This window comes from Asparagus officinalis, chromosome 2 (assembly GCF_001876935.1).
Source record: "Asparagus officinalis chromosome 2, Aspof.V1, whole genome shotgun sequence".
NCBI lineage: Eukaryota > Viridiplantae > Streptophyta > Magnoliopsida > Asparagales > Asparagaceae > Asparagus > Asparagus officinalis.
The window spans coordinates 11,569,247-11,596,338 of NC_033795.1; the positions used below are offsets into that span (position 1 = coordinate 11,569,247).

The following is a 27,092-nucleotide window of genomic DNA, read 5'->3' on the forward strand; positions in this document are numbered from 1 at the left end:
CGAGAGGCAATACCTGTCGGTCCTCTCGTCAAAAACGACTCGCCACAAGTCTGCTCGACTAGTCAACCGACATCTCACAAGAGTCGGCTCGAAAGGCAGTACCTCTCGACAAGACCAAAGGCGACTACGACCTCGAGCCCCCCGCTGATAGCGCGTCGACATCACATTAAATGCCTAATATGCGCCATCATTTCTCCATCCCCAGCACTATTTATGACACATAGGAGCACGTCGGCTTCGCACGCCGTCTATCCTATCTCATTAATACCGAAGTGACGTCGCTCATTCCGTGACCACTCCACAGCTGATACCTGTAAAGATAATGCTGACTAAGCCGCCAGCCCAAACTCGGTTGAAGAGACCAAAATGTCCTTCATTACCATAAAAGGAAAAATTATTCCCAACACGAAGGTAGGCAATTTCTCTGCACTTTACCACATTCCATTGTACTCACGAACTACGACAGTTCGCCATTTTCCTCCACTCAAGTACCCTGCTAACTTGATCGTCGGAGGAACAATGGGGAAATCAGACCCCGTCCTCTTACGAGTTGCTACGCGTGCAGGGAAGAACAGCCTAACTCCAAACCAGATATTCGGAGAAATTAGCGGCCCCTAATCAACCCAGTTCCTATCAATTTATCTGTGTGATTATATAACATCAACAGAGATCATTATCTGTTATGCACCACTTGAAGATGTAACATGGATCAATAATGAGAGAAAAATGCATCTCTCATTTGCCACCTTAATGAAAACAAATGTTTCCTTGAAAAGTACACTTAGGCCACCTCAGCCACAGTAGGTGAACAGTCTATTCAAGAGTCTATGCTACATATCAAGAACGAAGACCTTAAACACTACAGTGGATGGAATTTCCTCTAAAGATCAGGTGTCCTTTCACCCATGCATGCAAGTAAGCACAAGTCAGCTTAGACCTCAAAATCAAATCCATCTAAATTGTGTCCTTTAGCACCCTTCAGATAGTTAACTACCAATCTACTGTTACTATTGAACTTGAGCCAAAGATACGATCAGGTGACTCACGCCTGAGCGCCAATTGTACGCTCATCTAGTTAGTGACATTTACAAAGAGAAAACTGATGCCACAACTAAAATAGCTTTTATTACCATAAAGTAGCTTATACATATATAAACAATAAGAGCTAAATAAAATTTTAAAATCAAATGAGAATTAGTTGAAAACCTACTTCTTAACAACCTTTAGTGGACTGACAATGATTAATCATGATACCCTCTCTGTTTAGAGGCATCTTCTAGATCTTGATCAGACTCCTCTAGGTTCAAGTTATAGCAGATGCTACTATCATGTTCCCTCAATTCAAAAGAATGTCCTCTCTAACAAAATGGAAGTTCACTACATGCAACAAAATCCTATGTGGGACCACCACATGAGCCACAATAATATTTGTGAACTATACATCTATGATCTGATCAGGTTGATCATTCCTGAAGGAGCTATTGACCCAGAATTAATTATATTGCTTCTGTAGCAATTATCTACATCAGGTATATGCGTATGGACAGGAAGCACGCATTAGTAATTACAAATATATAATAGAAAATCTCTCCAGAAAAGCATCAGGTAAAGATTCTACGACTAATGTTGACAAGCTCCTCAAGCCCATGACTCCAACTTGTGAGGTTAGATGTGCATGTGCTCCATTAGCTGATTGTTTTTGAGAAGCATATAGCAATCAAGAACTCTTAGTTTTAACAGACTCAACAATATTGACAGTGTGACCATTCCGTTGGTCATAAAATCATGCCCGACAATCAATGTGCCCGAAGACACCAAGCATAGAATGTCACATGAAAGACTCCAAGTACTCAGCATTTAAAATATCTACTTCAGCAGTTCAAATCAGAGCAGTTGCACGAGCTAATTTTCCAAAGGTCAATGAACTATTTATGATCATTCTTGAACCTGGACAAAATGTTAACAAATGAAGGAGCAATGGTGGTGGTGAAGAGAAAATATCATTGGCTACATCAGACCATCATTTTTCTTCATGTCAAAGAGCACCCTACCAACAATAACTTTCATAGTATTTTTAAGCTTCTAAACTTACAGGCAACCTATATACATAGTAATAAGGTCATAAAATAGCAAGCAAACTACCCCACCTCTCACATATACAAAATCCAAAAAGCCGACACACTAATTACCACACAAGTACACCTTTCTTGTACTCAGAAAACTTGATCCGTTACATGGATGCATGAATTGAAATACTGAGATAAATAGCTGAGGAATTGATGGGAGGCAAAAAAAGGTGATTCAAGCACCACAATGAACAACTGGAGACACGTAAAATGACAAGTACCTCCCTTAGAAGCTTAGCTTTGGAAACAAATAATTCATAAGGGCATGGATATTTGAAAGTAATGTATGTGGTCATGCATTGAGTTTTTGTTAGTACGCAAGAAAAATATAATGGCTTCTAACCAGTGTTTTAAAAAACGCCTTGGCCACCCGCCTAGGCGGAGGCAGTGCCAAGGGCACTTCAAAATTGGCTAAGCCACATCTAGCCACTGAGATCGCCTAAACGGGAACCCAGCATTAAGCCGCCCGCTTAAGCGGGCCGCCTCACTTTTTAAAAGCAAAAAACAGATTGGGCCCAAAATAGCTTTGGCCGGGGAAAGAGAAAACCTGACCCATTATGTAATTTATACTTAAACCAGGTTACTAAACACCCAAATCCGAACCCAAACCACATTAAAACACCACAAAAATCCTAATTCTCCATTCTCCTCTTTCTTAAGATCGCTGCCGCCTCCTCTAGTCGTTCCCTTTCTTGCGATCGCTACCCCCACCTCCGTCGCAGCGAGCATAGCAGCATCCTCTCCCTCTCTCCTCTCTCCTCTCCCTTCTCCCCTTCCACCACCACAACTTCTCCTTCATCTCAGCCCTCATCGCAGCCTTCTTGCAACCCTCATCGCAGCCCTCATTGCAGCCCTCGTCAAGCCCTAATTGCAGCCCTCTCCTCGAAGACCTCTCCTAAAGCCTTTCTCGGTCTCAACCAGAGCCATTTAAGGAGGTAATCTTCCATCATTTTTCTTTTTAACTTCATGTAGCAGACCCTCACATCACTCAGCATTCAATAATTAGTTAATTACTAAACTCAACAGTTTATTATGTACTGTAGTGTTTAATTTATTAAGTATTAAGTATTAAATTATTCATTATTTACTATTTTTCAGTTAGTTGGTTATGAACTTCAGACTAAATTATTTACTTTTTTTTGGTTAGTTGATTATGAAGTTCAGATTAGCTTAATTGTTTACTAATTGCTAACTAACAGAGTTATAACTCACCGTATATTTACTATTTGTTGACAAGAAAAAAAACATTTAAACCCCTCGTAGGCGCAAACATTTAAACCCCTCGTAGGCGGGGCGCCCGCCTAGGAGCTAGGCGCTGGGTCCGACGCCTAGAGGCGCCTAGCATTTAATGTAACACTGCTTCTAATACCATACATGAAAGGAATTACCAGTATCATCCACTAAACTAGTTTATAGTAGAATGAGTGTTTTGGGGAGGATTAGTTAGTATATCTTACTGTTTAACCCGCTTTGTATCTGTCTCAGTTTGAGATTGTTTCACAAGAGAATCTTCCCTTTTTTCAGATATCCCTTTGAAGTCTTGATTAGACTCCTGCTCCTGCTTCTCAACATTTGTAGTGACGTCAGGTTCCCTCAACGCAGTGGAGGATCTTATATTCATCCCTTTGTCCTTTGACAGTGGAACACCGCTTTGGTAGTTAACCATATTCATGCCTGATTCCCATCCTCCAACTTGAGCTCTAGCAGATGTCTTTGCTTCCCTATAATAATTTGCCCAGTGACCATTTGTAAGCTGATCAAATTCTGGTCTTCCCCATTGAGGTGCCGACCGAACAGCTTTGTGTCTATACTCCTCCTGGGCTAAATCACCAACTCTAGAGTACATAGAATTTGCATCCAAGTAAGCGAATGAGTCACTTGATGACCTGCGATGAGCTACTCTCTTCACAGGAATCTCTGGCTCATTAAGAAGATCATCAAGCCAAGAAGGTTGATCCTCAATGAGAAAGCTCTCAGAGGACGTACGATGATGGTGTCTATGCCCATCACTTGGCTTCGGGATTAGTTTTGATCCTATTGAGCCATAGTCACCATAAGATGGAGAAACACTTGGAAATGGACATTTGGGGGGAAGGAAAGATTGCTTCCCTGAAGAAGCTTGGTTCCTGAAGTTGGTAGCCCCTTTCATATTTGCCTGAATACAAGATCCACAACCTGAAAATTTTCTACACAAGGTTATAAACTCGTATGACATTAACAAAAGGTTAATATTACTCTTGTCGCGGATCAGTAACTAAATTGAAGCTTCAAACTAATAGCAATAATGAGAAATACAACTATGGTTGTTGCTAGTGTTTAAATAATAGTAAGAAATGGGGGTTTCGGTAGCGGGTGTAATTTATATATAGGCTATTAAACCTTAGGGGCTGTTTGGTTACACACTTTTTGAGAAAACTTTTCTCAAAACATCTGACAATGACAAATTTGTAATTAAAAGTTTTCCAGAGATTTCTGTAAATTGTGTTTGGTTCAACAAAAAATTTACAGAAATATTTTTTATAAAATATCAAAAACTACCAAATTTTACAAAAAGCAATTTCCTCTCAAAATGAGAGGAAATCACCAGAAATCTGACACATACCATATTTAATTAAAAACCTACCAAATCTTGTTATTTGCTATAAAGTTATGAGCCATTTTCTTGTTTTGAACCAAACAAGCAAAGTACAAAAAACAAGAAAATTGGTACTTTTTAATTTCTTAAAACTTTTCCTATAGTTTTTTTAAGAAATACAAGGAAATCATATTTTAGGTGGAAAATATTTCCTATAATTTCTAGAAATTGAACCAAACACAGTGTCTAAGTATCAGTAAGAAAGGAGGTTTTTACTAAAATTAGACCCAAAAACGAGAAGGGAAAAACAACTTAATGAGGGGATACTTGAAACAACTGAATAAATTTGAAGATGCAAAATTGCAAATATCTGTGTGCAACTTATTTAAAACAACTTAATGGATTTGAGGGTGTAAGTTACAAATATGGACGTTTAGGGGAAATTAGTACAAAATTTAGGGTCTAAAATGAGAGAGTAAACCCCCGAAAATGCACTAACAATTAGTATCGTATACAAAGCTTCGGTGCATAAAGATCCATCTTTTTAGCAAAAAAAAAAATAGTAGAACTCTAGACAATTGTTAGTAAAAGAAATGCAACTGCTCTAACACAGTGGATAAGATGCATGACAAATCAAACCTAAATAAAGTAAAAAAAATTCCATCTAAATGTACATAATCTTTAAGCAAATGCAGATTAAAAAATTGTACAGTGTAGATGAAAAAAAGGCATAAAAAGGAAAAAAATAATAAAATAAAAAGATGAATCAAGAACAAATCTTTTCATTTATCATGCCTAAATATATGAAAATGGGAAATCAAAATCTAACGAGGAAACGAATTAGATCAGTATCTTACTCTACAAAAAGAAAAATCGAAAGGACGAATCAGAGGCTGCACAAATAAAGACTAGAGCTCAGAATTTCGAACGAAATCCACCTGGAATTGAGAAAATCGAGAGAATGCGCTTACCAATTTGATACAAAACCTAGCCAAGGATTTTTGCCCCTTTTTTTTATTATTTTTTTATTTTTTAGGGTTTCAGAGAGAGAAGATCAGGAAGAAAGAAGGCAATACTAGGCGAGATATGAGACGAATAAATGAATTTATCGTGAAAAACTCGCAGGTTGTTGGTACTTTTCTCCATTGAAGAGGTGGGCGTCAACTGTCAACTATTTTATTTAGTATTTTTTGGTCTGTTACTCCTTTTAACATTTTACCCGGTGCGTAATTAGGATAAACATGTAATTTGCACATTGGTCACTGTACAATGTTGAATTGAACCTTTCGATTTTCTCTCCCTTTTTTGTAAGAACTTAATGGACAGGTTGATTTCTTTTATTTTCCTACTTGGAAAGAAAATTTTCTGACATTTTTTGCACCTAATCGTGATTGTTGCAATAAGAAATAAGCATGTATCAATTTTGAGTTATAATTTTACCTTTAGTTCATTTTTATTCTTGCTTAGATTCCATCTTTGCTCTTGAATCTTGGTTTCTTTCTTTTGTCGTGATATTTTGTCTTCTAGTCAAGAGTTTGGTCAAGTCTTATATGCTTCAATTTGAACGTTTTTCAGATAAAAAGCTCTCCCTGTTAAATCATATGACACTTATATTACGATGAAACGTAAGTGTAAACATGACATGTCGATAAAATTTTAGCGCTTAGCCGCTTAGACCTAGCTCATGCAGAGTTACAAACAGTGACGGATTCAGAATTTTGTCCAAGCGTTATCCCAATATAATTTATCATGATTGTATTTCGAATCTAACATCAACAATTTATAATTTTATCTTTCTTCATGGTGTCCTATCCTTCGATTCGAGTGTTGTCCGAGATAGTAAATACAAATGAAATAATATAAAAATATGCGTATATAAAGCAAACAATTCAGTGGTGTTCTATAACACATGTAGCTTGGCTAAACACAACCTTATATCATTAAATAGATATAAAAGTTATAAAGGAAGAGACACTCGAGGGGGGAAAAAACCTCATAAGAAGCCCCTCTACATAGGAGAAGAGATTCCAAACAACTTAGTTGAGTCCCTAGAATCACTAATGTTTGCAAATACAACCCCTTTAAAAGGAATCTCTAAGTTAACCTGGTCCTCTCGCTATCCTTGCATGTAATTTTGCACAGGGCATCAAAAAGTGACAGCCAAGAAAAATTAAATTAAATTAAAAATTAAATTAAAAAAAAATACTAGTACAGCTGCCTGCCACCTCGAGAGGGGAAAAGGTTGTTGGCATGTCCCTTTGCTTATCTGTTCTTCTTCCTCCACGAGCTCGGCTATTGGCCAATCTTCCCATGTTTGTTGATTTGTTTTGGGAATAGGATGAGTAGATGACACCCTAGCTCCCACCCAACTCCGTGCTTTCACGTTATTAACATTTAACAAGTGGGATTACATATAATTACGTCTTAATCTCGGAACAGATGAGAGAGATTATGATGTTTGCTTTTTTAAGATGGGAGTTAATATTATGTCTAATATTTGGTGACGCTTGAAGGGAAATTACAAATTTTCTCACGTCGCGTTTAGTTGTTGTCTTTTGACAAGAGATTTTTTCTTGGTAAGCGCCTACTTCAAGTGGGCCCTTTTCAGGCGTGGATTTCTCCTACTACAAAAATAACGTTCTTGGAATGCTGTCCTGATTTCGGAGTTACATATTGACATCATTCTAAATCATTCATTCATATTCCTGTACTTTAAAAATGATCCGAATATATTACAACCCATGAAATGGCAGTGAACAAAACATTCCCTAAGCTTTATCATCTTGCTCTGTCTTTGCTTTGTCCTGCTGTCTTTTTTTCCTCTGATAACTCAGTTCGCTATAGAACCCAAAATCATAAAAACCGTAAAAGCCATATTGTAACCTTCTAACCGTCAGAATCAGCCACCTACGGTGGCTTTGTCTTGCTCTTCATAGTTTCAGAACATACTATGAAGTATCGTTTTCTTGCAATATGCTAATGTAGGATATGCTATCTTTTAACAAAAAACAATACTCATTTCATATCATTTACATCTAGCATAATACACCATATAAGATTAGAAGCACTAGGGCTGTTTGGTTGGCATTTTTTGCCCTTGTTTCCCTGCCAAAACTGACAAACTGCCAAAACTGACGAAAGTTATCAATTTTGACAGCTTTACTTGCAAAAACACCTCAAAATGAACGTTTTTGCAAGTAAAGCTGTCAAAACTGACAGCTTTTGTCAGTTTTGGTAGGGAAACCCAAACAAAAAAAGCCAACCAAACAGCCCCTAAAGGACCTTAACCCTTCTGATATGAACAATACTCCTTACGGATCCCCTCATATCCTTAAACTTGGATTTCACTAAACTGTCACTTCTGCAGTAGAAATTTCAACAGTGGTTTTCTAACTTTGAAGCAGATTGCACCACCGAGCAGCTAGGTAAATAATCATGAATTAATACGATCCCCTATCTCAAAGTATATAAACCTGTCTTCAGTATCTTTTTTAGACAACGCAGTAGAAAAAATTAAAAGTAGCAGGCTAGAACCTGCTCGCAGACATTCAGATTGTAAGGAAAGTTAAAATGCATCCTGATCATAAATAAATATGGAGTTAAATTTCTTCCTTAAAAACTGAATATATATTGCCCCAGAACCCCTCTCGGGGCCAATAGAAACTTTCCGGAGCTCAAAAGTCGTCGTCATCCTCCTCAGCAATGTGCTTAGCGAGCTCCTGCTCCTGCTGCTGCCTCTCTCTCCTCTTCTCAGCGCTCTCCTTCTCCTTATGCGAATTCGGAGGAAACCTCAAAGCCTTAACCGCTTCGTTATGCATATTCAAACAGAAGTCAATCCTAGTATTGAAAGCAGACTGAGGCTCATTGGTCGAGTACACATCTCCAGTCTCCTTAGACACCATCCATCCATTCGCATGATCGATGGCTGCATCGATGGCTCCATCTCTGATAGCCTTGGCTACAATACTCTCAGCATCTGCTACTGGGTTTTCTGAGTTCAATCTTAGTTTACTGGCTACATCGGCTAATGATATCTGAGAGTATGAGATGCTGATGTTTCTTAGCCCAGTTCTTATGACATTGTGCCGCAACCTCACAATTAGGTTGTGAGTTCTGTCCAAACTGAAAGTGGATGAGAATTTCTCAGCAACTGAGCGGAATAACTCCAGGTCACCAATCCTTACAGCCTACAAATTTCAAGTTAATACTAACTGAGAGGCTTGCAAATCCGTCACCATTTCTTTTAGTTAATTGTGGATAGACCCACTGTACTGTCACCCAATTGCAGATGGACCTGCGCTATTTCTATGTGGCTGCAGTATACACGCCCCGCGCGCCGCCCCCCCATGATGGTTTTTTTTTACTCTTCTTTCCTGCATAGAAAAGGAATTTTTTTTTTTAACAAATAGTCCTCCTGAAGCGTAAAAGTGCAAAAAAAAAATTCACTGCAGGTGGTCTATCCACCGATTGGGTGGCAGTAGAGGGCTAAGCTCAATTAACCCTCTTTTTGAGTAATAATTACAGATAACGCACTAATCACCGCCCCCTCAAGTCTTTTATGAGCAATTATCACCCCTGGATTTGCATTTTTTGAGAAGCATTGCAGAATAGCCTCCCCCGAAGACGAATAAATAGATTGAGGGTGATAAGTGCTATTGAGAGTTCAGACGAGAGAGGTTATCCCGATTTAATCCTTTTCTTTTTTGTTGTAAAGTTGTGCATACTTACATTTGTTAGCTCAAAGTAAGGTGTAAGCGGCCTTCTTCATTCCTTTCTGCATGAAGACAGTTCGTTCAGGGATCTCGCCAGCAGAAGCGGACCGATATGAGGCGCACTTGTTGCATTGAATCCGGAAGCCTCGGGCTGCAACTGGTGCTTTCCGAGCAGCTTGGAGGAGGCTCTCCTTAGCATCAGTATATTCTAACTGAATGGTCCTAATCTTTCCAAGGTAGAATAGGTACCGACAGAACTGCCAAAGGTAGGTAGCAGTGTTAGCGTCTATATGATTATAAGGTAAATGCTCAGTATCACAGTTCTTTTAGAGGCTTAAATTGGGGTAAGTTTCACAAAAGCCCCCATAAACATTGGGAGGTTTCGTCATAGAAATGTCCTAGAACTTACAAATCCTAAAACCCCTCCAACTATTGAAAATTCTCAATAGCGGTGTTAATAGATATAGAGTAAAAAGAATAAATATAAAAGTTATAAATAGTAACCGTCATCAGTCATGGCACTTGTGTGATACAAGTTCAGGAGTATTGCTATAATTTATAAAGTTCAGGGGAGCTTATGCATAACCCTCCAAAGTTCAAAAGGGTTTGCGAAATTAACCCCTTAATTTCGTAACAGAACTTTAAATGAAGCAGAGAATGTGGCAACAAATTTGCTCTAAAAGCACAAATTAAGAGAAATGACAGGATAATAAACTTGGGTTAAAAGCATTGCCTGTTGATTTGAGTGTGCCTCAAAGCGGGGTGCCTTGGACCTCAGCTTCTCTGCTTGATCATACAAGTTGTAATGGAGGTAGTTGCGAAGAAGCAAATTAAGAAGGGTTTCCTGCATATACACTAGTTAATATATACCAAATACATATACTGTGTTGTATGAAAACCTTTTCAAAATGAGTAACACACCTGACCAAGTTCATCACGACGAAGTGTGGCCATGCGGTGCAAGGCAAGTAGATTCCTGAAATGAGAGGAAAGCAATGTTAGAGATGAACAACTGCGTAAAACAAAGAAATCTATTCTGAAATCTGACTTACCCACGAATTTCAGCCAGGCTATCCGTCAATTCATAGCTGTATGAATAATAGAAGTATAGACGAGATGCTAAAACATCTACTGTTCTTCTATTCATGTTCTTCAGGCGAGCAATGCTTGCAGAAGAACAAGCTTTGGCCTGAAGGAAAACAATAAGGAAACATAAATATAAATATCTGTTTTCATTATCACAAGTTCGGAAATGTTCTTCGTTAACAGAAGATACCTCATCATATCTCTTTTGGTCTATCAGAAATATCAGTACAAGCAGGTAGCAGTAGATCACAAGCTCCGGCACAGCATGCTTCCCAGAAATTTGAACGGCCAGTGTTGCTGTATCCACATCCATTTCATGCTCATCTTCCTGAATAGATAATATCACTATGTATCAGGAAATACCACGTGTGCATTAATTAAGCTTAACCAGGTACTTTGATCTTCGATTACCATGTTGTTCAAAATGAAGGATGACTCAAATATTAACTACATAAAAACTGCCCAACAAATGCAAGCTTATCAAACAATGAAAAGGGGCCACATAAAATAGGGTAGAGTGGTTATCTCAGACTGCCCATAAGCCAAAAGGAACTTCATAGATCAATATGCATAGAGGTAGATTGATGATATATTAAGCAGAGATACTGTAAGATTCAAGTGAAATGGAAGGAAATTTAAGGATTCATTCTAGGTGCAAAAAGTTGATCACTGAGTGAGAGAAATTATGAGCAATACACATTTCTGCCTGTTCTTAAAATGAAAAGGTAAATACAACTCAATGCTAGGAAGAAAGAGTATTGTCCATTTTCTACCAGTTTCAAGGATCAAAACATAATTTACTTTACACAAAAGTTGAGATGGATTAATTATCCAACAAAAATTAGAAAGAAATTATCAAATCATGATGAGAAAAGACTAACAAACACAACAGATCGATCATAATTTTATGATTTGAATAGTTGTAAATACAAGAGAACTGGTGAGGAAATCATAGCTCTTAATACTCGTGCGAAATGCTAAAGAGGTTCAGTGAAGGGACAGAAACAGATCTTTCTGTAAAAGCTCCTTACCCCAGAGCTTGTCTTCATCAACAAACCCATGAACACCAATTTTAATGTACTCTCTAGAAATATGCAATAAGCATATCATAAATATTTATGGGGTGTAGTCGATAGCTATAGTTGCTTGTCAGTGAATTAGTGAAAAGGCATTTACCTTTAATTTTAGCTCAAGATGATAAGGATAGTAGTCAGTTATGAAACCTTTGCTGTCCATTTATTTTTCAATTTCCCCTCTATTCCTAATTTCTTTTTCTTTTGACTTTCACGATTTATTCAGCAAATATGACTATCAACCAGCACTAGAAAAGTGAAGAATGTTTGCCATAGTCTGGATTAAGGAAAGATGTAGAAAGCCTGGAGTTATCAATTATCAAGAGAAATCCAGCTACAGTAAGTAAATCGTGACACAGCAGTTCAATCTCAAAAAACAGAAATGAAGGATATGAACCTTCAGAGAACAGCATAGGTAGTCAAAACCTCATCAATGTAATGCAAAACAGGTCGCAATAAATTGACTGACAGTAAGCCAATCATGACTCCGCAGTTCAATCACAAATAACAGAAATGAAGGATATGAACCTTCATAGAACAGCATAGGCAGTCAAAACCTCATCAGTGTAATGAAATAGTCACAAAAAATTGACCGACAGACTAGCAGGTGGTCTCCAATAAACTCCCCATTGTATTTTGAAAACACTTTTGAAGAAAAACGCCATGGTGTGTTTTTTCAGAAAAAACACAACAAAAATTCATCATGGTATCCAAACACGCAATAAGTTATTTTTTAAAATTCCAAAGCGTCAACACCTTCTTTCAAAATACCCGTCATCCATCCCATAAACCCATAAAGTCATTCAAATAAAGAATCATGCTTTCATTCCCTTTCTCAACCACCACTATCCCCCTCTCCATTGAGTGACAGGGGAGCACGAACAGAGACAAGCAAAGTAGGCAGCGGGGAATGGTGGAGGGACGGATGGTATTGGTTGAGGAAGGAGATAGAGTTATTATGTATTACATTTTTAAACTATTCCAAAGTGATGTTGCCTCCTCAAAAAAGTACCCAAGTTATCTATCCCATTAACCCATGACATCATTGACCCAAAGAATCATGTTTCATCCGCTTTCTCAACCACCGCTATCCCCCTTTCATTGAGTGGCAGTGGGGCACCCATGAAGACTAAGGGGGCATGAAAGAAGACAAAGGCAAAAGTAGGTGACAAAGGAGGGAACACGGTAGTGGTTGAGCAAGGAGATAGCATTTTTACCTTTTACTTTTTGATAAAAATGGTATCATTATTCATTAAATTGTTGCCTTCAATGTGTACTCGGTATACGCTAAGAAATACCAGTGTTATTACAATGTAGGGCGGTGGCGAAGCACCCCGCGTTCGATGTGTCAACGCCTTTTGCACCTCGCAAGCACCATGTGCTTCTTGCGGGGTGCGTGCAAAACATAGCCTCATATATTTTTGTTATTTAACATTTCAATCGGGTCATTGTACTTGATAACTCTATCCCAAAAAGGAAAATTAACTCATTAAGCCTTTTTAGTAGCTTGATGGAGGACCCTAAGTAATTCTCGTTTATTATTTTATTTTGCTTCATTAGTCTTGATTTGACTTCTGATTTGGAAAATAATGAACTTTGCTACTATGTCAAATGTGTTAGCACTAGGCATTAAGACTTCATTTTATGATTTGGTGATAGATATTATTTATTTTGATATTTTTTTATGTGAACATTCATAAACATATTCTTTTGTGCTTGAATATCTATCTCGAAAAATTAATGTGTACGTGTGCGCCTAGCTTCACTCAGGCATTGTGTTGCGCATGCGCATGTAAAGCGACTTTGCACCCCGAATTGCGCCTCGCACATTGATAACCCTAGAAATACCTTTTGAACATAAATAGTTATCTTTGTTCATAAGGCTATAACTTTCGTTACATAATGTGCAACCTTTCCTTATAAAATTGATACCTTTGCTCATAAAATATCACCTCTGTTTGAAAAACGGTTAGCTTTGTTCATTAAAATTTTCTTTTCACATTTCTCTAGTTCACGCTACAAAATGTCACTTTTTCACAAAATTATTATCATTATTTATAAAATTGATATTTATAGTACATAACATACACCTTTGCGCATAAAAATATCATATTTGTTCATAAAACTTTACTTTTGTCCATACAAATAATACATTTGTTTATAAATTGTTATCTATGTTCATCAAAGTGATACTTACATTTCCTTTGCTCTACGCTTTAAAATGTCATGTTTGCTCATAAATTGTTGATTTTTTTATCTTTATTCATAAAACGCTTACATAATTATATAAATATGGATCATTGTTTATAAAATGATAGGGAAGGATATGCAACGCCAGAGGAGAGGTGATGATGGAGGTAGGCAACAACACCGGAGGAGAGGCAATGATGGAGATAGGCAATAGCGAAAGAGAGGTAGTTGCAAAGAGGGCGAAGAGGGAAGAAGTGTAGAAGTAGAAGCTGGTGAGGAGAGACAACAATAGATGCAACCCCCTTACTAAGCCCAAGTAGGTAACATATTCCTATTTGACGTGATGTAGACTTAAGTAGTCCATGCTTGCTAAGACACTTCGAAGGCTTGCCTAGGCACCTAAGTAATGCTAAGGCTTAAGCCCCTCAGAGTTATGAAGGAAGCTGCACGGATCAAGCATGGAAGGAATTGTAAGGTCCATTTCTGGTACAAGGAACATGAAGAAGATGCACTCAATACAGTCATGCCAAGAGAAAGTTATCATCGTCGATCTTCTATAGCATCTTTGATGGTATTAATCGACGGAGACACGTTTGACCAGAAGCCTGACATACAAGTGAGCATGCAATGTTTAAAGGATGTAAGAAGAATTTTAGAGTAAATTACAAAATATTCATCCATAATACCTTTCAAAAAAACTCATCTAAAACCTCTCTTTAAAGCTCTTTATTTGTAACTATTAATGAAACAATTAAATTTTATAACGAAAGACATCTAAAAATACGTTTGCACATGGATAATTTTTTAGCTTTACTTGCAAAAACACCTCAAAATGAACGTTTTTGCAAGTAAAGCTGTCAAAACTGACAGCTTTTGTCAGTTTTGGTAGGGAAACCCAAACAAAAAAAGCCAACCAAACAGCCCCTAAAGGACCTTAACCCTTCTGATATGAACAATACTCCTTACGGATCCCCTCATATCCTTAAACTTGGATTTCACTAAACTGTCACTTCTGCAGTAGAAATTTCAACAGTGGTTTTCTAACTTTGAAGCAGATTGCACCACCGAGCAGCTAGGTAAATAATCATGAATTAATACGATCCCCTATCTCAAAGTATATAAACCTGTCTTCAGTATCTTTTTTAGACAACGCAGTAGAAAAAATTAAAAGTAGCAGGCTAGAACCTGCTCGCAGACATTCAGATTGTAAGGAAAGTTAAAATGCATCCTGATCATAAATAAATATGGAGTTAAATTTCTTCCTTAAAAACTGAATATATATTGCCCCAGAACCCCTCTCGGGGCCAATAGAAACTTTCCGGAGCTCAAAAGTCGTCGTCATCCTCCTCAGCAATGTGCTTAGCGAGCTCCTGCTCCTGCTGCTGCCTCTCTCTCCTCTTCTCAGCGCTCTCCTTCTCCTTATGCGAATTCGGAGGAAACCTCAAAGCCTTAACCGCTTCGTTATGCATATTCAAACAGAAGTCAATCCTAGTATTGAAAGCAGACTGAGGCTCATTGGTCGAGTACACATCTCCAGTCTCCTTAGACACCATCCATCCATTCGCATGATCGATGGCTGCATCGATGGCTCCATCTCTGATAGCCTTGGCTACAATACTCTCAGCATCTGCTACTGGGTTTTCTGAGTTCAATCTTAGTTTACTGGCTACATCGGCTAATGATATCTGAGAGTATGAGATGCTGATGTTTCTTAGCCCAGTTCTTATGACATTGTGCCGCAACCTCACAATTAGGTTGTGAGTTCTGTCCAAACTGAAAGTGGATGAGAATTTCTCAGCAACTGAGCGGAATAACTCCAGGTCACCAATCCTTACAGCCTACAAATTTCAAGTTAATACTAACTGAGAGGCTTGCAAATCCGTCACCAATTTTTTATTACTCTTCTTTCCTCATAGAAAAAGAATTTTTTTTTTTAACAAATAGTCCTCCTGAAGGTAAAAGTGCCAAAAAAAAATTCAATCAGGTGGTCTATCCACGATTGGGTGGCAGTAGAGGGCTAAGCTCAATTAACCCTCTTTTTGAGTAATAATTACAGATAACCACTAATCACCCCTCAAGTCTTTTATGAGCACTTATCACCCCTGGATTGCATTTTTGAGAAGCATTGCAGATACCCCTCCCCCGAAGACGAAATAAATAGATTGAGGGGTGATAAGTGCTATTGAGAGTTCAGACGAGAGAGGTTATCCGATTTAACCTTTTCTTTTTTGTTGTAAAGTTGCATACTTACATTTGTTAGCTCAAAGTAAGGTGTAAGCGCCTTCTTCATTCCTTTCTGCATGAAGACAGTTCGTTCAGGGATCTCGCCCAGCAGAAGGCGGACGATAATAGCCCACTTGTTGCATTGAATCCGGAAGCCTCGGGCTGCAACTGGTGCTTTCCGAGCAGCTTGGAGGAGGCTCTCCTTAGCATCAGTATATTCTAACTGAATGGTCCTAATCTTTCCAAGGTAGAATAGGTACCGACAGAACTGCCAAAGGTAGGTAGCAGTGTTAGCGTCTATATGATTATAAGGTAAATGCTCAGTATCACAGTTCTTTTAGAGGCTTAAATTGGGGTAAGTTTCACAAAAGCCCCCATAAACATTGGGAGGTTTCGTCATAGAAATGTCCTAGAACTTACAAATCCTAAAACCCCTCCAACTATTGAAAATTCTCAATAGCGGTGTTAATAGATATAGAGTAAAAAGAATAAATATAAAAGTTATAAATAGTAACCGTCATCAGTCATGGCACTTGTGTGATACAAGTTCAGGAGTATTGCTATAATTTATAAAGTTCAGGGGAGCTTATGCATAACCCTCCAAAGTTCAAAAGGGTTTGCGAAATTAACCCCTTAATTTCGTAACAGAACTTTAAATGAAGCAGAGAATGTGGCAACAAATTTGCTCTAAAAGCACAAATTAAGAGAAATGACAGGATAATAAACTTGGGTTAAAAGCATTGCCTGTTGATTTGAGTGTGCCTCAAAGCGGGGTGCCTTGGACCTCAGCTTCTCTGCTTGATCATACAAGTTGTAATGGAGGTAGTTGCGAAGAAGCAAATTAAGAAGGGTTTCCTGCATATACACTAGTTAATATATACCAAATACATATACTGTGTTGTATGAAAACCTTTTCAAAATGAGTAACACACCTGACCAAGTTCATCACGACGAAGTGTGGCCATGCGGTGCAAGGCAAGTAGATTCCTGAAATGAGAGGAAAGCAATGTTAGAGATGAACAACTGCGTAAAACAAAGAAATCTATTCTGAAATCTGACTTACCCACGAATTTCAGCCAGGCTATCCGTCAATTCATAGCTGTATGAATAATAGAAGTATAGACGAGATGCTAAAACATCTACTGTTCTTCTATTCATGTTCTTCAGGCGAGCAATGCTTGCAGAAGAACAAGCTTTGGCCTGAAGGAAAACAATAAGGAAACATAAATATAAATATCTGTTTTCATTATCACAAGTTCGGAAATGTTCTTCGTTAACAGAAGATACCTCATCATATCTCTTTTGGTCTATCAGAAATATCAGTACAAGCAGGTAGCAGTAGATCACAAGCTCCGGCACAGCATGCTTCCCAGAAATTTGAACGGCCAGTGTTGCTGTATCCACATCCATTTCATGCTCATCTTCCTGAATAGATAATATCACTATGTATCAGGAAATACCACGTGTGCATTAATTAAGCTTAACCAGGTACTTTGATCTTCGATTACCATGTTGTTCAAAATGAAGGATGACTCAAATATTAACTACATAAAAACTGCCCAACAAATGCAAGCTTATCAAACAATGAAAAGGGGCCACATAAAATAGGGTAGAGTGGTTATCTCAGACTGCCCATAAGCCAAAAGGAACTTCATAGATCAATATGCATAGAGGTAGATTGATGATATATTAAGCAGAGATACTGTAAGATTCAAGTGAAATGGAAGGAAATTTAAGGATTCATTCTAGGTGCAAAAAGTTGATCACTGAGTGAGAGAAATTATGAGCAATACACATTTCTGCCTGTTCTTAAAATGAAAAGGTAAATACAACTCAATGCTAGGAAGAAAGAGTATTGTCCATTTTCTACCAGTTTCAAGGATCAAAACATAATTTACTTTACACAAAAGTTGAGATGGATTAATTATCCAACAAAAATTAGAAAGAAATTATCAAATCATGATGAGAAAAGACTAACAAACACAACAGATCGATCATAATTTTATGATTTGAATAGTTGTAAATACAAGAGAACTGGTGAGGAAATCATAGCTCTTAATACTCGTGCGAAATGCTAAAGAGGTTCAGTGAAGGGACAGAAACAGATCTTTCTGTAAAAGCTCCTTACCCCAGAGCTTGTCTTCATCAACAAACCCATGAACACCAATTTTAATGTACTCTCTAGAAATATGCAATAAGCATATCATAAATATTTATGGGGTGTAGTCGATAGCTATAGTTGCTTGTCAGTGAATTAGTGAAAAGGCATTTACCTTTAATTTTAGCTCAAGATGATAAGGATAGTAGTCAGTTATGAAACCTTTGCTGTCCATTTATTTTTCAATTTCCCCTCTATTCCTAATTTCTTTTTCTTTTGACTTTCACGATTTATTCAGCAAATATGACTATCAACCAGCACTAGAAAAGTGAAGAATGTTTGCCATAGTCTGGATTAAGGAAAGATGTAGAAAGCCTGGAGTTATCAATTATCAAGAGAAATCCAGCTACAGTAAGTAAATCGTGACACAGCAGTTCAATCTCAAAAAACAGAAATGAAGGATATGAACCTTCAGAGAACAGCATAGGTAGTCAAAACCTCATCAATGTAATGCAAAACAGGTCGCAATAAATTGACTGACAGTAAGCCAATCATGACTCCGCAGTTCAATCACAAATAACAGAAATGAAGGATATGAACCTTCATAGAACAGCATAGGCAGTCAAAACCTCATCAGTGTAATGAAATAGTCACAAAAAATTGACCGACAGACTAGCAGGTGGTCTCCAATAAACTCCCCATTGTATTTTGAAAACACTTTTGAAGAAAAACGCCATGGTGTGTTTTTTCAGAAAAAACACAACAAAAATTCATCATGGTATCCAAACACGCAATAAGTTATTTTTTAAAATTCCAAAGCGTCAACACCTTCTTTCAAAATACCCGTCATCCATCCCATAAACCCATAAAGTCATTCAAATAAAGAATCATGCTTTCATTCCCTTTCTCAACCACCACTATCCCCCTCTCCATTGAGTGACAGGGGAGCACGAACAGAGACAAGCAAAGTAGGCAGCGGGGAATGGTGGAGGGACGGATGGTATTGGTTGAGGAAGGAGATAGAGTTATTATGTATTACATTTTTAAACTATTCCAAAGTGATGTTGCCTCCTCAAAAAAGTACCCAAGTTATCTATCCCATTAACCCATGACATCATTGACCCAAAGAATCATGTTTCATCCGCTTTCTCAACCACCGCTATCCCCCTTTCATTGAGTGGCAGTGGGGCACCCATGAAGACTAAGGGGGCATGAAAGAAGACAAAGGCAAAAGTAGGTGACAAAGGAGGGAACACGGTAGTGGTTGAGCAAGGAGATAGCATTTTTACCTTTTACTTTTTGATAAAAATGGTATCATTATTCATTAAATTGTTGCCTTCAATGTGTACTCGGTATACGCTAAGAAATACCAGTGTTATTACAATGTAGGGCGGTGGCGAAGCACCCCGCGTTCGATGTGTCAACGCCTTTTGCACCTCGCAAGCACCATGTGCTTCTTGCGGGGTGCGTGCAAAACATAGCCTCATATATTTTTGTTATTTAACATTTCAATCGGGTCATTGTACTTGATAACTCTATCCCAAAAAGGAAAATTAACTCATTAAGCCTTTTTAGTAGCTTGATGGAGGACCCTAAGTAATTCTCGTTTATTATTTTATTTTGCTTCATTAGTCTTGATTTGACTTCTGATTTGGAAAATAATGAACTTTGCTACTATGTCAAATGTGTTAGCACTAGGCATTAAGACTTCATTTTATGATTTGGTGATAGATATTATTTATTTTGATATTTTTTTATGTGAACATTCATAAACATATTCTTTTGTGCTTGAATATCTATCTCGAAAAATTAATGTGTACGTGTGCGCCTAGCTTCACTCAGGCATTGTGTTGCGCATGCGCATGTAAAGCGACTTTGCACCCCGAATTGCGCCTCGCACATTGATAACCCTAGAAATACCTTTTGAACATAAATAGTTATCTTTGTTCATAAGGCTATAACTTTCGTTACATAATGTGCAACCTTTCCTTATAAAATTGATACCTTTGCTCATAAAATATCACCTCTGTTTGAAAAACGGTTAGCTTTGTTCATTAAAATTTTCTTTTCACATTTCTCTAGTTCACGCTACAAAATGTCACTTTTTCACAAAATTATTATCATTATTTATAAAATTGATATTTATAGTACATAACATACACCTTTGCGCATAAAAATATCATATTTGTTCATAAAACTTTACTTTTGTCCATACAAATAATACATTTGTTTATAAATTGTTATCTATGTTCATCAAAGTGATACTTACATTTCCTTTGCTCTACGCTTTAAAATGTCATGTTTGCTCATAAATTGTTGATTTTTTTATCTTTATTCATAAAACGCTTACATAATTATATAAATATGGATCATTGTTTATAAAATGATAGGGAAGGATATGCAACGCCAGAGGAGAGGTGATGATGGAGGTAGGCAACAACACCGGAGGAGAGGCAATGATGGAGATAGGCAATAGCGAAAGAGAGGTAGTTGCAAAGAGGGCGAAGAGGGAAGAAGTGTAGAAGTAGAAGCTGGTGAGGAGAGACAACAATAGATGCAACCCCCTTACTAAGCCCAAGTAGGTAACATATTCCTATTTGACGTGATGTAGACTTAAGTAGTCCATGCTTGCTAAGACACTTCGAAGGCTTGCCTAGGCACCTAAGTAATGCTAAGGCTTAAGCCCCTCAGAGTTATGAAGGAAGCTGCACGGATCAAGCATGGAAGGAATTGTAAGGTCCATTTCTGGTACAAGGAACATGAAGAAGATGCACTCAATACAGTCATGCCAAGAGAAAGTTATCATCGTCGATCTTCTATAGCATCTTTGATGGTATTAATCGACGGAGACACGTTTGACCAGAAGCCTGACATACAAGTGAGCATGCAATGTTTAAAGGATGTAAGAAGAATTTTAGAGTAAATTACAAAATATTCATCCATAATACCTTTCAAAAAAACTCATCTAAAACCTCTCTTTAAAGCTCTTTATTTGTAACTATTAATGAAACAATTAAATTTTATAACGAAAGACATCTAAAAATACGTTTGCACATGGATAATTTTTTCCTCTTCTATTATAAGATGTAATTATTTCATTAAGCAACATAGGTACAAAGACTTTTTTAGAAAAATTTTAATATGAAGAGATTTCTTGGAATATAGATTGCGAATAAAGAAGTTTCTTGTAAGTTATCCCAAAATTTACATCATGTAACATTACATGCATGCTCACAAGCTAGACTTATGTCAAACTTGCTTCAGACAATTAAAATCATCCAAGAGGCTATATAAGATCAACAACGGTAACAAACCCTTGGCATGGCTTCATCAAGAGCACATTTTTCATGTTTCTCATCGGACTAAAATGGACATTAAATTTCACATCCGCTCAATCCGTGCAACGTCTGTTATAACTTGAGGCAGTACTACAATTGCAGAATATCTATTTCTGCCGTCAAATGAAACGCTTATTAGAGTGGTATATGCTCTCTATAACACAAAATTTGTGATTGATAAAGGATGCCTTCAAAAGATTATAAGGATATAAACAAATTTCAAAGAGATAGGCATGATTTTAAAAATTGCTCATTTATGCTACATGAACACACATCAGACCTCCTTTGCACCAAGAATTGCAAGATACTAGGTAAATGTGTTTTGACATGTCAGCATATGTCTCACTTTAAACCAACCTGGAGATAGTTACATCTGGGCATTATAGTGTTTAGCTCTCATGAGCTATATGATTAGAGATTTAGACTTTACATATGTAAAGTCTCATTCAAGCATGAATCATGCGCGTATGTCACTTTAAGACCGTGCCAACAAATGCATCAAACATTAATATCCTAGACTTTTAAAGGTTTTGCATACCCATATATTTGACTTTTTGCGTCCACCTCCTATTTTCATGCTTGAGTAACATAGTAGCCCATATTATAATAAACAATGTGGCGAAAATTCACGATGGCTTAGTGGCACATATCAAAACACATGCAATTGGACAACCATGACTTTGCCCAAACGAAAGGAAAGAAAAAGAGTACAGGTGCAACAAAAGCCAGAAAAATGATTAAAATACAAACGATAAGGAAATGAGGTAAAAATACTTCAAGAGGAGGAAATCCAAGTCAAAGGGAAAGGATAAGAAGACAGACTATGAAGAGCCGATAAATATGTGAAGAGAACAAGAGCTTCTACCTAAAATAACTTAAGCTCAGAGAAGTTGCAAGTTGATGTTGATGTTTGTTTATAACAATTTTGCCAGATCACCTCATGGTCTGGAACAACGTAAAAACCCCATTATAAAATTGCATCAGCTAGACCAGGTACTAGAGGGTTTGTTTGTAGGCAGCTAATATGTACCAAGGCGAAGATTTGCTTGAGTGTTAAAGAGGTCAACAAGGGAAGGGTGTAGAGTTTCTAAGAAATTAGTGTTATCTCTACGAAATAGTGTATATTAGTAACTACAAATAAAATAAATCTGTAGCTTATACCAAGGAAGAGGAGATCTAACACCCTATTTAGATTGGGGGTAATGAGAGGTAAGAGAAACTAAGTGAACCATAACTCTGTTTGGGAATTCATTTGAGGGGGTTAATGGAGGGAAATTTAATTAATGTGAAAAAAATGAGATTCTGTTTCCTCCAAATTTGGGTGAAATTGAGGCAAAGGAAAATTATCAAAAATAGATTTTCCCACAAACAGGGACAACCTTACACTCCCAAGATCAAATTCAGCGGTTGAGATTGAAATTCCCTTCCCTTCCCTCTATTAAAGTTCCTAAATGGAGTGAAATAAGTACCCCTCGATTCTTCTTATTAAATTCCTCAATAAGATTATGATTTTTCTTATGTTTCTTATCCCCCCCCCTCACATCCCTTCCCTTCCCTTCCCTTAGTGAATTCCCAAACATATTGTATTCATTCAGAAATAAAAATGAGAGAAAAGAAAAAAAGAATGTTCTTCATGCATTAAAGCTAAAGATGAAAGCTATGCGCTCCATTAATTGCAAAGTGGGAAAGAAGACAGGTGGGAAGAAGATATTTGAGAAAGATGAGCACCTTTATTGAAAAGTTAACATCGATAAACCATCAGGGAGCATCAGACACAAAACAACAGCTCAAGGACAAGCTTCCATATGTCCTGGAAAAATTTTGCAGGTCTCAAAAAGCTTTCTAACATTAAGGGGTATAAATGGCTTCTCTCAAGCAGCACAACAAAAGCTTATGGAAAACACTCATTGTATTGCAACTTGAAACAACCAAATTTCAGCATTAACAAACATGTTGAACCAAAATTCACCATTGAAACCTGATGGCAATGCAATAGGAAAAATCTAAAAGATTTAAGATTAGGAAATTGCCATTATGATTGTAATATGTGACATAAATCATGACAAAATCAGAAAGATGCGCATAAATGAGCACATTATGGGTGCATCAATATTGCTTAAAGCAAGCATTTCACCCTTTCAAAGAAAAAATTTGCTTCTATAGTAAAATTTGGATATTTAATAACTGAATAAAGGGCTTAAGATGGGAATGAGCGAGACAAGCTTATGGCAAGGCCGCAAGGCACTTAAACAAAATCTAAAAAAGGTTCAAGATTGGTGAACAAGCCAAAACCAAACGATGATGACACAAAGATGTGGGGAGGAAATACCGGTGTCAATACAATCTGTATTAACTCACAAATCATTACACAACACAATATATTCTTAAATGAGCACACGGCTGTTTGCCACTGCTTAATTACAAGTGCTTTCGCCTCTGTTAAAACAAATAAGTGTTATTGCCAAATTTCAATCTTGTGGAGAAGCGCAAGACAAAGCTACAAACTGGAGAAGCCGTTTTTTGGCTTCTCTCAACTGAAAAGTACAATGACCCATGTGACAGTTCCTTTTACCTCTCTTGTTTCTCCTAGCAATTTCTTTTGAAAAAAACTTCTTTTAACTGAGCTATTTCTCTGTGATTGTTGTTTCACTCTCATGAACTTTATCTAAAATTCCTACACTCATTCTTATCCAAACTTCTTTTAAAATACCTATTTCAATTATTTAATATCACCAAACACATTACTTATACAACAAAAGCTCTTCCAAGTGTTAATTTTTTAATAATCTTACTGTAGGACTTGTCCGCAAACAAAAGCAACACCAAACACAATTATTATTCCCACGGTTCCTACTTGCGTACTTACAATTGCACAACCTAGCGTACAGCCATGAATATCTCCTATGACTGACACATAGAACGGGCTAGACAGTGTTATGTGTATTCTTTTATGCCTCCTCTACACATTCAGACACAGGATATCATAATGGCTCAAGAGATCAAAGGATAACTCTACTTGCATTTTTGTGACCAATGAAAAAGGTGCATACACCAATTGCATGGTCCTCTTTGTCATCGAGGTCCATCTTCAAGCAACTACAAGATCAAACAAAGTAGGTTATCAAACTTAAATAACCGGTTCAGTTTTTGTAGACTTGTCATATTTTTTATTGTTGAAGCTGGCCTAAATCTACAATGCCTGCCTGCAGAAGATCTGCGTTTATGAAAGAAGTTTCCTTTGATCATCTCAATGGTCCCTAGTACTTTTCACGATGCTACATCCTGGCAACAGATACAAGTATCTCCATCACAGATCACAATGAAAGTAGAATCTCAATCCCAGGAGATCTTGTGCCTACATTGTAGGCAACATGGCCAAACTAAGGACGCCGACCAAACCCTAGACCGATAAACCTGCAACCCAAATGTGTAAGTCTGATTGCACCATAACACTAACATAACCAATTAGGTTTTGCTACATCTCTTAGAGATGCGCAAGAGACATTTGATGCAATATAATAACCTAATATCATCACTGTGTTTTCTTTAAGATCAGTTGAATTCCAATCAAATCAAATAGACTCAACTATAATTCATCCAATTAACCTTCAACTATATTCCTGAGTTCTCAAGATCCAACCTTTGAAAGATACGAAGACAGCTTAGAAAGCGAATCCGATCCCGGAGCTAGGGCAAACGAGATGAACGAAGACACCGCCGCCGACGTCAGGCTGCGGCGGAGCACGATCGTCGTGACGCCGCCGGCTGATCCTTCATCTCGACGTCGTCGGCCGTCATGATTCTGTGTTTTTTATTTCGGTGGGGATTGAAGAGGGTGAGATTTTGGTTCTGAAATAAAAAGAGGGACAAATTTTCAAAACCGACCCTTTTGGGTTTTTAATTACAAAAAACGACCGGTTTTGAAAATATTTACAAAAATCGACCTATTTAGCTGAAAACAGGTCGGTTTTTTTAAATTTTTTTGGAAAACTTCACGGGAGTTGAACTCCCGTGAAGTTTTTCTCATAACAAAACTTCACGGGAGTTGAACTCCCGTGAAGTTTGGAAGAAAAAATTTCAAAAACCGACCCAGTTTCAACCAACTGGGTCGGTTTTTATAAATAAAACTGAAATAGGTTGTTTTTGCAATTAAAAATCTAAAGGGGTCGGTTTTGAAAATTTGTCCATAAAAAGAGGCAAGGAGGATTATCATATATAGGGATAATTGTGAACACATCCCCTGAAGTTTCAATTTGTTGCACTTACTACCCTTATGGTATATATTGTTGCATTTACACCCCCTGCGAATTACAACAATAGCTTTCCCTCACCAAAACCTCGAAACTTATCCTTTTACCTTATAGTTTCATCTCTCTTCCCCTTCGTTTTCCCCAAATTGACAATGACTACTGTAGATTGTCTAAAAAATTACTGCAGATAGTTGATCATCATCAAACACCGATGATGAAAGTTACAATTTGACGGCTTCAAGAAGGCTACAATTTAAAAACTTTCACGTGGATTGATGAAGGTTATAATCTGACGACCTTCACAACAACCGATGAAAGCTCTAATTCAATAGCATTCACAATCAACATCGAGAATTACAATCTGACGATTCCAAATTTCAGGGAGCTAGAGCGAAGATTACAAAATGACGATCTTCGCAACGCTCTAACAAAAGAGATTACAAGTAAACAATATCTTCTGATCCAAACACAGAGCTCATTGTTGCGTTTTCAGCCCAAAATGTAGGGTTCATCGCTGCGTTCCAGATCCAAACGCGGAGCTCATTGTTACGGTTTCAACCCAAAACGCAGGGTTCATCGTTGTGTTCCAAACTCAAAACGCAGAGTTCGTGGCCGTGTTCCAAACTCAAAATGTAGAGTTCGTGGTTGCGTTCCAGACTCAAAACGCAGAGCTCATTGCTGCGTTTTCAGGCTCAAATGCAGAGCCCAACTTTGCATCCCAGGTCCAGAACGCAGAATTCGTGCCAGAACGCTGATTTTGTGTTTGACTCATTCAAACACGGGCTGAAGGGTTTTAAAACTGTTTTCCACGATTTGAGGGGATCACTCCCCCACTTAGGAGCGAATTAAGGGGGCGGTTATACCCCTTAATCCCCTATAAATACTAGAAACTCAACAGAGTTTAGTATCTTTTTTGGATCAATCTTTTGGAGATCGGCACAAGGCTTCTTGGTAGAAGAAGGATCTCGGCAATCTTCAGACCCTCGGAGTTGTTCTTGGAGCTTTCATCAACCTTGGCTTACAAATCAATTTTCGGTTAAATCAATCAACTCTTTTATAGAGTTTAAACTCGCTCAGAGTTCCCTAACTCGTTAAGAGTTTCACACTTGCAACGCAAGTTTGTCCAAGACTTCGAGTCAAGAGGCGAAGACAATGTTCCACGAGGTGAAGCGTTCGGATCATCAACGGAAAGCAAACTCGACATGAACATCGAGTGAGGCATTCTATCAACACCAAGAAGAACTCAGGTTAAACAAAGGGAATGGTCTCCGTTGATCCTTCTCTCTTTTGTAAATCGGGAAACCGATCGAAAAGATTGTAATTTCTTTTTTTAAGCCAGTTAGAGAGAAATTTGCATTGAGAGAATTGTAATTTATTCTTTTCTAAGTCTGTTAGAGAGAATAATACAAATTCAATTCTCT

General features: G+C 37.6%; 2 protein-coding genes and 1 pseudogene across 4 annotated transcripts in view; all 3 read right to left on the reverse strand.

Annotated features, from left to right (window-relative positions):
• The window catches only part of LOC109830267 (uncharacterized protein At4g06598-like), an 18,938-nt gene extending 13,100 nt beyond the window's left edge, over positions 1 to 5,838 (reverse strand). Inside the window, exons 1-3 of one of the 2 annotated variants that reach the window (XM_020397481.1) lie at positions 5,673 to 5,838; positions 5,559 to 5,594; positions 3,584 to 4,301 (exon numbers count right to left, since the gene is read on the reverse strand). In XM_020397481.1, coding sequence (XP_020253070.1) covers positions 3,584 to 4,275 — 692 coding nt within the window. In that variant the 5' untranslated portion in view covers positions 4,276 to 4,301; positions 5,559 to 5,594; positions 5,673 to 5,838. The remainder of the gene's footprint in view (positions 1 to 3,583; positions 4,302 to 5,558; positions 5,595 to 5,672) is intronic. The other variant, XM_020397480.1, reaches the window with a different exon arrangement.
• Positions 8,124 to 10,857, reverse strand: LOC109830269 (annotated as a pseudogene).
• LOC109830270 (probable 26S proteasome non-ATPase regulatory subunit 3) lies at positions 14,836 to 25,167 on the reverse strand. Of its 2 annotated transcripts, none has more exons than XM_020397483.1 (7): positions 25,062 to 25,167; positions 17,273 to 17,410; positions 17,049 to 17,185; positions 16,918 to 16,972; positions 16,730 to 16,840; positions 16,014 to 16,253; positions 14,836 to 15,600 (listed from the first exon to the last, which is right to left on the reverse strand). In XM_020397483.1, the coding sequence occupies exons 2-7, from the start codon at positions 17,393 to 17,395 to the stop codon at positions 15,088 to 15,090; spliced, it is 1,179 nt and encodes a 392-aa protein (XP_020253072.1). In that variant the 5' UTR covers positions 17,396 to 17,410; positions 25,062 to 25,167; the 3' UTR covers positions 14,836 to 15,087. The 2 variants fall into 2 exon arrangements, with proteins under 2 accessions (XP_020253072.1, XP_020253073.1); XM_020397484.1 differs by lacking the exon at positions 25,062 to 25,167 and adding an exon at positions 23,150 to 23,212.